Source organism: Ornithorhynchus anatinus, chromosome 11 (assembly GCF_004115215.2).
Source record: "Ornithorhynchus anatinus isolate Pmale09 chromosome 11, mOrnAna1.pri.v4, whole genome shotgun sequence".
In the NCBI taxonomy this organism is placed as follows: Eukaryota; Metazoa; Chordata; class Mammalia; order Monotremata; family Ornithorhynchidae; genus Ornithorhynchus; species Ornithorhynchus anatinus.
In genome coordinates this window covers 35,839,180-35,851,721 of record NC_041738.1, presented here as the reverse complement: position 1 = coordinate 35,851,721, position 12,542 = coordinate 35,839,180, and the positions used below count along the sequence as shown (strand labels likewise).

Genomic DNA, 12,542 nt, shown 5'->3' with positions numbered 1-12,542 from the left:
AGGGTGGGTGTAGGACGGGGGATGTGTGTTTGTTTGGGGGGGCGTAGGAGGGAGGGGAGGTTTGATGTGTTTGGGGGGGGTGTGGGGGGAGGATGTGTGTGTGTTAGGGGAGTGTAGGGAGTGTGTGTGTTTGGGGTGTGAGTGTGTGTTTGGGGGGTGTTAGGGGGATGTGTGTACGTTTGGGGATGTGTGGGGTGGGGTGAGTGTGTGTTTGGAGGATGGGCAGGGTGTGTGTGTTATGTGTGTGTGTTTGGGGGTGGGCAGGGGGTGTGTGTGTGTTTGGGTGTGTGAGGGTGGGATGTGTGGGATGTGTGGGGGCTGGGGGGGTGAGTGATGTGTGTGTGTGGGGGGGGGGGTTGGGTGTGTGTGATGTGTGTGTTTGGGGACGTGTGTGTGATGTGTGTGTGTGTGCGTGTGTGTTTGGGGGTGGGCAGGGGGTGTGTGTGTTTGGGGATGTGTGTGTGATGTGTGTGTGGGTGTTTGGGGGGTGGGCAGGGGGTGGGTGTGTGTTTGGGGGGGGGGGGTGTGATGTGTGTGGGGGGGGGTGTGTGTGTTTGGGGTGTGTATGTGTGATGTGTGTGTGCTGTGCCGGCCGCCCCCCTTACTTTTCTATCTCCAGCGCGGCCACCTTCCTCTTCTCGTAGAGCTTGTCATTGAGGGCGCGGACGATGGCGGGGGTGAGCGGAGACAGGTCCTTCTCGGGGTTCATGGCGGCGGCGGCGGCGGGCGGGGTCTGCGCGGACCGCACGGGCGCCTCATGGGCCGCTCGGGGCCGGACGGACGGACGGACGGACGGGAGGGACGGACGGGAGGGACGGGCGGGCGGGCAGGCGGACCCCGCTCCTTCCTCCGCCTCCTCAGGCCCCGCTACCGGCCGTCGGCCATCTTGGCCGCCTCCCCTCGCCCACACCGCCTGACGCTTTCCGGACCCGCCACCCGCCTCGAGGGACACGCCCCCTGACGTCACTAGACACGCCCCTCCCGAAGCCGGACCCCCGCGCGTCACTGGCCACGCCTCCTCCAATCGTTGGCCACGCCCCACGACGTTGGCCACGCCCCTTGACGTCACTGGACACGCCCTCCAGACGCAGGACACGCCCCGCGTCCCTGGCCACGCCCCCTCCCGGCGTTGGACACGCCCCTTGACGTCACTGGACAGGCCCCTACAGGCGTTGGACCCGCCACTGACGTCACTGGACACGCCCCTCCCGACGCTGGCCACGCCCCCTCCAGGCGCTGGACCCCCCGCGTCACTGGCCACGCCTCCTCCAGACGCCGGACACGCCCCCTTACGTCACTGGCCGTGCCCCTCCAGGAGCTTGGCCACACCCCTGCAGACACTGGACACGCCCCCATTACGTCACTAGTCACGCCCCGGTCGCTGGCCTCGCCCCCATTCATTCATTCATTCATGCATTCATTCATGCATTCATTCCATAGTATTTATTGAGCGCTTACTAGGTGCAGACGCTGACCACGCCCCCATGTGACCGTTGGCCTCGCCCCTCCCCCTCCGTCCTCCTCTAGCGTCTCCAATCCCTCAGTCACTAATCATTTATCATTATCACCATGGTGTTTGTTAAGCGCTTACTGCTCCTGCTAATGTTGGTATTTGTGAAGCGCTTACTATGTGCAGAGCACTGTTCTAAGCGCTGGGGGAGATCCAGGGTCATCAGGTGGTCCCACGTGAGGCTCCCAGGCTTCATCCCCATTTTACAGATGAGGCCACTGAGGCCCAGAGAAGTGAAGTGACTCGCCCACAGTCCCACAGCTGACCAGTGGCAGAGGCGGGATTCGAATCCATGACCTCGGACTCCCAAGCCCGGGCTCTTTCCACTGAGCCACGCTGCTTCTCTACTATGGTGTTTGTTACTAATAATAATAATGGTATTTGTTGAGCGCTTACTATGTGCGGAGCACTGTTCTAGGCGCTGGGGGAGATGCAGGGTCATCAGGTGGTCCCACGTGGGGCTCCCAGGCTTCATCCCCATTTGACAGATGAGGCCCCTGAGGCACCGAGAAGTGAAGTAATAATAATAATAATGTTGGGATTCGTTAAGCACTTACTATGTGCAGAGCACTGTTCTAGGCGCTGGGGGAGATACAGGGTCATCAAATTGCCCCCCATGAGGCTCCCAGTCTTCATCCACTACTACTACTACTACTATTTATAATAATGTTGGTATTTGTTAAGCGCTTACTATGTGCCGAACACTGTTCTAAGCGCTGGGGTAGATACAGGGTAATCAGATTGCCCCACTTGAGACTCACAGTTAATCCCCATTTGACAGCTGAGGGAACTGAGGCCCAGAGAAGTGAAGTGACTCGCCCACAGTCACACAGCTGACAAGTGGCAGAGCTGGGAGTCGAACTCATGACCTCTGACTCCCAAGCCCGGCCTCCTCCTCCTCCTCCTCCTCCTGGTGGTATTTGTTAAGCGCTTACTATGTGCCAAGCACTGTTCTAAGCACCGGGGGGATCCAAGGTGATCAGCTTGTCCCACATGGGGCTCACAGTTTTAATCCCCATTTGACAGATGAGGTCAGTGAGGCCCAGAGAAGGGCTCTTTCCACTGAGCCACGCTGCTGCTCGTACATCTATCCGTGTGTATATTTTTTATATACGTCTATACGTCTTTAGACAGCGTTGCTTCCCCCACCTCTATTTTAGTATCAGCCTTCTCCGCTACATTATAAACTTCTCGAGGGCAGGGATCACGTCTACTAACTTCGATTTTACCCTCCCACGTGCTTGGTACGGCATTCTGCACAGAGTCGGCGCTCGACGGGTGACTGATGGATCGCTACGGCTCTCCCGGCACTGGGAGGGTTTCCCTTCCAACACCCTGTCTTCTCGCATTTGTGAAGCTGTGGATGAACTACTTCGAACCTGGGTGGCATAAATTATCCATCAGGAAAATGTTCCGCCTCTGTGCGGGCTAAATGGTTCCCTGGGTGAGAAATGATATTTACTGATCTCCGATGCGGTGCTGAAAGTAAAAGAAAAATAAAAATTCTAGCCACGATGCTGGTGACCTCCACCCACCTTCCCCAACTTGACCTCACCCCCATCCCCCCGTCATAATAATGTTGGTATTTGTTAAGCGCTTACTATGGGCAGAGCACTGTTCTAAGCGCTGGGGTAAATACAGGGTCGTCAGGTTGTCCCACTTGGGGCTCACGGTCTTCATCCCCATTTGACAGATGAGGGAACCAAGGCCCAGAGAAGTTAAGTGACTTGCCCACAGTCACACAGCTGACAAGGGGCAGAGCCGGGATTCGAAATCAACCCAACACTCCCGGACCGCCCGCCCTGAGATTCTTCTTACACCGGAGCCAAGTTCTGGTTTACTTCCAGCCCGGCTCCCTTTCCCCTACATAATAGCTTTGCTAGTAGAGTGGTAGGACCTATCACAGTGCTCTGCACATAGGAAGCACTCGATGAATACTTATACCTCGGTGACAAAACGTCCGATAATTCACCCTTCGACAAAAGTAGAAAACCCAACAGTGGTATGGGAAATGGACATAATCATGTACGGGGGGTGTGCGTGGATGTCTTCTCGTTATTTAAGTTAGAGTTGGAGGACTCGTGGCTGGTTTAATAATGTTGGTATTTGTTAAGCGCTTACTAGGTGCCGAGCACTGTTCTAAGCGCTGGGGTAGACATAATAATAATAGTAATAATAATAATGTTGGTATTTGTTAAGCGCTTACTATGTGCCGAGCACTGTTCTAAGCGCTGGGGTAGACACAGGGGAATCAGGTCGTCCCACGTGGGGCTCACAGTCTTCATCCCCATTTTACAGATGAGGGAACCGAGGCACAGAGAAGTGAAGTGACTTGCCCACAGTCGCACAGCCGACAAGTGGCAGAGCTGGGATTCGAACTCATGAGCCCTGACTCCAAAGCCCGGGCTCTTTCCACTGAGCCACGCTGCTTCTCAGCCACGCTGCGTTTAGACCGTGAGCCCGTGATTGGGCAGGGATCGACTCTCTCTGTTGCCCAATTGTACACTCCAAATGCTTAGTACAGTGCTCTGCACAGAGTGAGCGCTCAATAAATACTATTGAATGAATGAATAAATAGCAGTTTTGATAGAAAGCCCAAAATAATAATAATAATAATAATAATGTTGGTATCTGTTAAGCGCTTACTATGTGCCGAGCACCGTTCTAAGCGCTGGGGTAGACGCAGGGGAATCAGGTTGTCCCCCGTGGGGCTCACAGTCTTCATCCCCATTTTACAGATGAGGGAACTGAGGCACCGAGAAGTGAAGTGACTCGCCCAAAGTCACACAGCTGACAGGTGGCCGAGCCGGAATTTGAACCCATGACCTCTGACTCCAAAGCCCGGGCTCTTTCCACAGAGCCACGCTGCTTAAGCACGGTGGCAGAAAGGAGGTGGGAATTTTAGGGGTGGGGGCCCAAGGTAGGTGGGGAGACAAGCTTCGCAGCCCGGAAAGCCAAAAGCCATCAGTCCGGGTCTTTTCAGCCCCGACCGAACAGTCTCAGATCTCCTCGGAGACCCCGTTATCAGCTCGCCATCACCCCCATGCCTATAAGTCCATTTTCAAGATTTTGGGAGTTTTTATCAGGCTTGACCTAATTGAATCAGTTTAATCAGGCTTGATTCTTTGAGCTCTCTGGGAAGCCAACAGGTGCCGATCTCTTTTACTAGCGTCTATATATTGCATTTCATTTTGACTCGGCTTTTCGTCGGGGTGATCTTCTAGTTGTCAAAAATCGTGTAAAACCTTTTCGGCGTGTCTCCTTAGGACCTAGTTTAATCAGGCTTGATTCTTTGAGCTCTCTGGGAAGCCAACAGATGCCGATCTCTTTTACTAGCGTCTACATATTGCATTTCATTTTGACTCGGCTTTTCGTCGGGGTGATCTTCTAGTTTTCAAAAATCGTGTAAAAACTTTTCGGCGCGTCTGCTTAGGTCCGTGAATTTTCACCTGTTGGGGTTTGCTTGTGGAGCTGTGAATCCGGAGGGGCAGACGAGTCGGACATTTCCCTCACCTCTGAGAGGCCGGAGTCTTCAGGCTCCAAGTTTGGGTTTTGAAGCTAAAGAGGGTGCGGCGGTTCAGGAGAGGGTTCGAGTGCTCAAACGGTCTATCTTTGGGTGACATCAATTCAGGGATTCACGCAGCGTGACCGACTTGGCCAGTCCCCGCAGAGTGGGGGACGGCGGCAGGAAGACTGACGGGGACAAGGGAGAGTGGGAAGGATTTCGTTAACTTTCAAGAAAAATAATAATAATGTGGGTATTTGTGAAGCGCTTACTCTGTGCAGAGCACTGTTCTAAGCGCCGGGGGAGATCCAGGGTCATCGGGTTGTCCCACGTGAGGCTCACAGTTAATCCCCATTTGACCGATGAGGGAACTGAGGCCCAGAGAAGTGAAGTGACTCGCCCACAGTCACACAGCTGACAAGTGGCAGAGCTGGGATTCGAAGTCATGACCTCTGACTCCCAAGCCCGGGCCTCCTTCCACCGAGCCACGCTGCTTCTCCAAAGCAAAAGATTTAAGAAAGCTCTAAGAAAAACCCAAGGCGAGGGGAGGAGAGAGTGGAGAGGGAACCGATTTACCGGCGGCGAGGGGCTGTAATGAGGGGAGTGGCCCTTCCAGACCCTGGGGCAATTTAACAAAAAGGGCAGGATCTATCTGCACGCTGAATGTACCGTGGTGGGTCACGGTCCAGAGCGTGCCCCTTCTACGTCTAAATCTGAGTCAAATGAGGGCACTTCTCTGCAGCAACCAGTGATGCCACCTATCACGCGTGAGGCCACGTGGAGAGCTACGCAGCACCTACGTCTTCTCAACAAGGCTTTTTTTGGGGGTTCCTGTTTTGGTCCCTTGAGGAGTTTCAAAGTACAACGTATGGGGCCCAAGAACAGTAAGCCACAGAAGACGGAAGGGTAGACGGATCTATGCAGATACTAAATTTATTCTGGACGTATATGGGTAACCCGTCCGACTGAGCGAAGATAAAACAATGGGTGGCTAATTGGCCAGCGACCCCCTTCCCCCCTTTCGGAAGAAGATCCGTGTCGTATCTAAACCCGAGAGAGTCTCTCAGCAAAAGGTGCGTCTGAAAAAGCTTCTGTCTTCTGGCCCGTGCGAATTTTGAGGTTCTCTGCGGCCGAGACCCCCGGATGTTAAAAAGCGGAGGCGCCGCAGAGCGTGGAGACTCTCACCACCGCAAAGATTCGATCGTCCCGAAAGGCTTAGGAAAGAAAGGCGTTTTGTTGATTTCTGTGCGGCCGATCCCGATTACTTCTCCGGAGTGATCCCCCTGAGGTAATAGATCCACTTAATCCCCGCCTCAGTTCCAGACGCATGAGGACAGGACACGACCAGCTTGCTGGTGATCGGGGCTTTGCTGCCCGAGGGATTCCCTTCAAAGGAGATGAGGACGTTACTGGTTTTTTTGGAACGCAAGGAGTCCGGGGCTTTGATGGAGAAGGCTGGGTTCTCCACATGGAAGGAGAAGGCTGTGGTGTGGTGGAAAATGTTCTTGAAAGAGATGGTGGTGCTGAAACCCATTCTGATCTGGAAGGGACCCTGGGGCTTGGGGGGCAAGGCCGTTCCAATGAGGGGGATGATATATTCCCCGCCGGTGGGAGAGGTGAGGGTCAAGGTGCTTCTGCATTCGCCCAGCTGGCTGGGCTCGAAGATGACTTCCAAGCTGACCTCGGTGCCCCCCTGCGACCCCGGAGCCGCGTTGACAAGCTTATCCGTGTGGAAATCCGCAGAGTCCAACTGGAAAGGAAACACAAGGCACGCGGGGTCACTGGGAGACTGGACGCGCGGGTCTCCAAATAACGGGACATTCCAGACTCTACCGCTCACCCCCTTCTGCCTCAGAGCTACAAGACGGCCGGGGCAATAAAGCTCTCCGGGTTCCAAGGCGGAGGAGAGAAGGTTGAACCTCTTGGTCGCTCTTGGCCAGCCAGGAAGAAAAAAAAGCGTGGCCAGATGAAATGCGATTACTCGTCCCCGGGACCTGACTGAGGGAGAGTCACGTAAAAATCACCGAAGTCGGCAAACCGCGAAATACGGTACTACGGCACCGCTAAGGAAGCAGCACGGTCTGATGGCTAGAGCCCAAGGCTGGGAGTCTGAAGGATGGGATTTCTAATCCCGGCTCCGCTCCTTACCTGCTGTGTGACCTTAGACAAGTCACTTCACTTCCTCTGTGCCTGTTACCTCATCTGTAAAATGGGGATTGAGACCGTCAGCCCTACGTGGGACAGGGATTGCGTCCCACCCGATCTGCTTGTACCCATCCCAGCGCCGAATACAGTACCTGGCACATAGCTGAGCGCTTAACAAATACCATAATTATTATTATCATTAGACACGTTCCCTGCCCACGGGGAGCTTATGGCCTAGACTTGCCCGAAGAGGTTCGGCAGGGGTGGGAAGCTTGGTGGGGAAACAGATTTAGCTGATGGCACTTCTTCCATCTCACGGAGCTACTCGGATCTACCAGGGGAAAGAGCGCTGAGCTGGCCATTTCCCGAGGGCGAAATAAATTGCGTAAAAACGGAGGAAACGGAGCCCGGGTGGTCAATATATAACCAGTCTGCAGATTGCTCTCTCGGGTTTATTGTCCTTTAACAGGTCAAACTCCCAGAGGTCTCTGAGGGAGGGGGGCGAACAGGCCCGGGGGCTCCACGTTTTAGGCCCCCGCACCCTGTAAGCCCAACGTATCTCGGCCACCGAGATGGAAGGTGCACTTCGGGTTGGGCAAGGCGGGGGTTTTAACGCACCTTGCAGATGTACTCGGCCCTCTGCCGGGTGTAATTGATGAACTTGGCGTACGTGCTCTGGCTGCCACCCAGCATGACCCGGAAATAGACGGGCTTCTCCGGCTGGGCCGCGATGGCCTTCAGGGCGAGCTCATAATGGTAGACCCCCAGCTCGTTGTTCTGCAAGGTCAGCCGTCCACTGGTCTCTCCGGCTTTTAGGGGCTGGAATTCAAAAACAAGCACACCCTGGCAGAGAACAAAGAGGTTTCTTTCAGATGAGTTGAGAGAGTTGCGGAAAAAAAATCAACCAGAGGTATTTATTGAGTTCTACCGGGTGCGGAGCACTGTACTAAGAACTTATTATGATTATTATAATACTTATTAAGCGCTTACTATGTGCCACACGCCGTTAAGCTCTGAGGTAGATGCAACTTCATCAGGTCGGACACAGTCCCAGTGTGGCTGAGAGGAAAAAGCATGGGCTTGGGAGTCAGAGGTCATGGGTTCGACTCCCGGCTCGGCCCCTTGTCAGCTGTGTGACTGTGGGCGAGTCACTTCACTTCTCGGTGCCTCGGTTACCTCATCTGTAAAATGGGGATTAAGACTGTGAGCCCCACGTGGGACAACCTGATGCCCCTGTGTCTACCCCAGCGCTCAGAACAGTGCTCGGCACAGAGTAAGCGCTTAACGAATACCAACATTATTATTATTCACTTCTCTGGGCCTCAGTGACCTCATCTGTAAAATGGGGATAAAGACTGTGAGCCTCACGGGGGACAACCTGATGACCCTGTATCTACACCAGCGCTCAGAAGAGTGCTCTGCACATAGTAAGCGCTTAAATACCTACATTATCATTATTATTATTATAATCCCAGTTTGGGATCACCCCCTTAATCCCCATTTTTTTTTAACGGCGAGGTAACAGAGGCACAGCGATGTTAAGTGACTTGCCCAAGGTCACCCAGCGGAGAAGTGGTGGAGCCGGGAGAGTATAACAGAGCTGATAGGCACGTTCCCTGCCCACAGTGAGCTTATAGTCCAGAGGGGAAGATGATCCAAGGACGCCGGGGAGCCGAGAAAGAGTTGGACTACTGTCGTCCAGGAGGCCAGGTGAATTCTCCTGATGGTCAGTGGCTGGGTGGAGCTTTCAGGAGGGCAGAAATTCTGCAGGACGAGTTTTCGGGGCTTGCGACTTTCCTTATGACATCGGTGGGAAGTGAGGAAGGGGTGGGGAAAAGAGGGAGCTCAGCTTTCGGCCACCACTGCTCCACCACCCTCGGGATATCCCACAGCGCCAGTCATCGATCAGTCGATCAACCGATCGACGGTCTCTACTGAGCACTTACTACGTGCAGAGCACTGTACTAAGTGCTTGGGAGAGTACAGTGAAAGAGAATTATCAGACATGTTCCCTGCCCTTAAAGAGCTTACCGGGTAGAGGGGGAGAGAGGCATTCATGTAAGCAATTCGTTATATATAATTTAAAGATAATAATAATGTTGGTATCTGTTAAGCGCTTACTATGCGCAGACCGTTCTAAGCGCCGGGGCAGACACAGGGGAATCAGGTTGTCCCACGAGGGCTCACAGTCTTCATCCCCATTTTACAGATGAGGGAACTGAAGCACAGAGAAGTGAAGTGACTCGCCCACAGTCACACAGCTGACGAGTGGCAGAGCTGGGATTCGAACTCATGACCCCTGACTCCAAAGCCCGTGCCCTTTCCACTGAGCCACGCGGCTTCTCCAAGCAGATACGTACACAGGTCCTACAGGATCCTGGACAAATCCTCTCTAGGGAGGTATAACCGTCGACACAGTGAGGTTTGGACTATAGAAAAGCAGCGTGGCGCAGTGGAAAGAGCACGGGCTTGGGAGTCAGGGCTCATGAGTTCGAATCCCAGCTCTGCCACTCGTCAGCTGTGTGACTGTGGGCGAGTCACTTCACTTCTCGGTGCCTCAGTTCCCTCATCTGTAAAATGGGGATTAAGACTGTGAGCCCCACGTGGGACGACCTGATTCCCCTGGGTCTACCCCAGCGCTCAGAACAGTGCTCTGCACATAGTAAGCGCTTAACAAATACCAACATTATTATCATTATAGGCTGGTGATGGTTTGCTTGGCTTGCTTCCAGCGCTTAGAACAGTGTGTGGCACACAGTAAGCGCTTAACGAATACCATCATTATTATTTAAATCAATGTCTGTCTCCCCCTCTAGATTGTTAGCTCGTTATGGGCAGGGAAATGTGTCTGTTCTATTGTTCTCTCCCAAGCATTCGGTACAGCGCTCCGCGCACCGTAAGCGCTCAATATATACGACGGACTGGTCCAGGATTCTCCTGGGAGTCCTTGCAAGGTCCTGGCAAGATGTTGAACCTTGGGAAGCTGCTTGGCTTAATATTAGAGAAGCAGCGTGGCTCAGTGGGAAGAGCCCGGGCTTGGGAGTCAGAGGTCGTGGGTTCGAATCCCGGCTCCGCCCCTTGTCAGCTGTGTGACTGTGGGCAAGTCACTTCACTTCTCTGGGCCTCAGTGACCTCATCTGTCAAATGGGGATTAACTGTGAGACTCAAGTGGGGCAATCTGATGACCCCGTACTAAACCCCAGTGCTTAGAACGGTGCCCTGCACATAGTAAGCGCTTAACAAATACCGACATTATGATTATTAATGCAGGCTGGGTCTTTGAGCGACCTCGGCTCGTGTCCCTCTGCTTCCACACAACTCCCGTTCTCTTCCCAGGGGCTGGTTTTGCTGCTCTACTCTCTCCCAGGAGGCCCGCAGGTTCCCAGGAAAGCTGGGAGAGACCTTCCCTCTCCCCAGCTCCCTTTTCCTCTTCCTCTTGCTCCTCTTCATACAAAATTGTTGAGCCAAGACGTGTCCGAGCAGAGGGGCTGATGGAACGTCTTCCCGTTAAGAATCACGGGGCTTGGAACGTCCTGCTCCATCTCCCTTCAGGAGGAGCTACGCTATTCATTAATTTGATATTTACGACACCTTGACGCTAACGGGATCCTTAGGGGAACGCTAACCTCAGGGGAAAAAAAGGAGAATCGGAGAAGCTGAACAATAGAAGCCAAGTCCCGTGTCCATTCCCAAATCGGGCTGCTTAGCTCTCGAGTCCTCCTTATTCAAGTCAACTCATACTATGTCCTTTCACCTGGACTCTCTTTTTATCCATAAACGAGCGGTTGGATCCCACTGCGCTTTCTAGGAGTCAGACAAGGGGCTCCCAAAACAGGAAGCTTCTCCCATGCATATTCCCAAGCTCACTCTTCTCCATGCTCCCGCCTCCACTTTGCAAGAATCTCTCCCGTTCGTGGACTATTACTAATAGTCGATGTTGAAACACCCACCACTTTCAGAGCATTTAAGGACTCCATCCTGCTCATTTCACACACACACATACACCTATGGCTATAGAGAATATAGAGTACACACCTATAGAGGGTAGGTAGAGAAGCAGCGTGGCTCGGGGGAAAGAGCCCGGGCTTAGGAGGCAGAGGTCGCGGGTTCGAATCCCGGCTCCGCCACTTAGCTGTGTGACTGTGGGCAAGTCACTTAACTCCTCCGTGCCTCGGTTACCTCATCTGAAAAATGAGGATTAAGGCTGTGAGCCTCACGTGGGACAACCTGCTTACTCTGTATCTACCCCAGCGCTTAGAACGGTGCTCTGCACCTAGGAAGCGCTTAACGAATACCAACGTTATTATCACAATAATATATAATTTTGATGCTATTGATGCCTGTCTGTTTGTTTTGTTTTGTTGCTGTCTCCCCCTTCTAGACTGTGAGCCTGTTGTTGCGTAGGGATTGTCTCTATCTGTTGCCAAATTGTACTTTCCAAGCGCTGAGTACAGTGCTCTGCATAGAGTAAGTGCTCAATAAATACGATTGAAGGAATGAATGAATAATAATAATGATGGTATTTGCTAAGCGCTTACCCTGGGCCAAGCACTGTTCTAAACTCTGGGGGAGATACAAGGTGATCAGGTCGCCTCAGGTGGGGCTCACAGTCTTAATCCCCATTTCACAGACGAGGGAACTGAGGCACAGAGAAGTTTAGTGATTTGCCCAAAGTCACACAGCTGGGATATAAAAAGCATACTTATGTGTTAAGTATGAATATTCTTACCTACTTTCTATATACACCTACCCTTTTTTAAGGTATTTGTTAAATGCTCACTTTATGCCAGGCACTGTACTAAGCACTGGGATAATAATAATGATGTTGGTATTTGTTAAGCGCATACTATGTGCAGAGCACTGTTCTAAGCGCCGGGGGAGATACGGGGTCATCGGGTTGTCCCACATGAGGCTCACGGTCTCAATCCCCATTTTACAGTTGAGGGAACCGGGGCGCAGAGAAGTTATAGCCACAAGATACAGTCCACGTCCCACATGGGGCTCACAATATTAATCCCCATTTTACAGATGAGGTAAGTGAGGCACAGGGAAGTGACTTGGCCTAGGTCACACAGCGGACAAGTGGCAGAGCTGGGATTAGAAGCCAGGTTGGGATTAGAACCCAGGTCCTTCTGACTTTTTTTTTTTTAATGGCATTTGTTAAGCGCTTACTACGTGCCAAGGACTGTTCCAGGCCTGTGCTCTATCCACTTACACTGGGAGGGAGGGAGGGAGGGAGGGAGGGACAGAAAGAGACAGAAAGAGGGAGGGAGAGAGAAATTTATAAATAAATCCAACTATCCAATAACACATCCTTGTCTGGCCCAGTACCACCGGACCCAAGAAAGCTTGGACTGGGTGACCAAGCCAAGGAGCTATGAG

At 52.9% G+C, this 12,542-nt stretch overlaps 2 protein-coding genes across 10 annotated transcripts in view; both read right to left on the bottom strand.

Moving 5' to 3' along the window:
- VAC14 (VAC14 component of PIKFYVE complex) overlaps positions 1-953 on the bottom strand; it is a 151,676-nt gene extending 150,723 nt beyond the window's left edge. The window contains exon 1 of one of the 2 annotated variants that reach the window (XM_029074761.2): positions 606-953. In XM_029074761.2, coding sequence (XP_028930594.1) covers positions 606-709 — 104 coding nt within the window. In that variant the 5' untranslated portion in view covers positions 710-953. The remainder of the gene's footprint in view (positions 1-605) is intronic. The other variant, XM_029074762.2, reaches the window with a different exon arrangement.
- A 4,969-nt stretch (positions 954-5,922) lies between these two features.
- The window catches only part of HYDIN (HYDIN axonemal central pair apparatus protein), a 335,154-nt gene continuing 328,534 nt past the window's right edge, over positions 5,923-12,542 (bottom strand). For 6 of the 8 annotated variants that reach the window (XM_039913571.1, XM_039913573.1, XM_029074828.2 and 3 more), the window contains 2 exons: positions 7,779-8,003; positions 6,277-6,765 (listed from right to left, as the gene is read on the bottom strand). In XM_039913571.1, the coding sequence (XP_039769505.1) occupies positions 6,277-6,765; positions 7,779-8,003 (714 nt within the window). Of the gene's footprint in view, positions 6,766-7,184; positions 7,218-7,778; positions 8,004-12,542 lie in introns of those variants that run through there. The other 2 variants (XM_029074826.1, XM_039913574.1) reach the window with 2 other exon arrangements.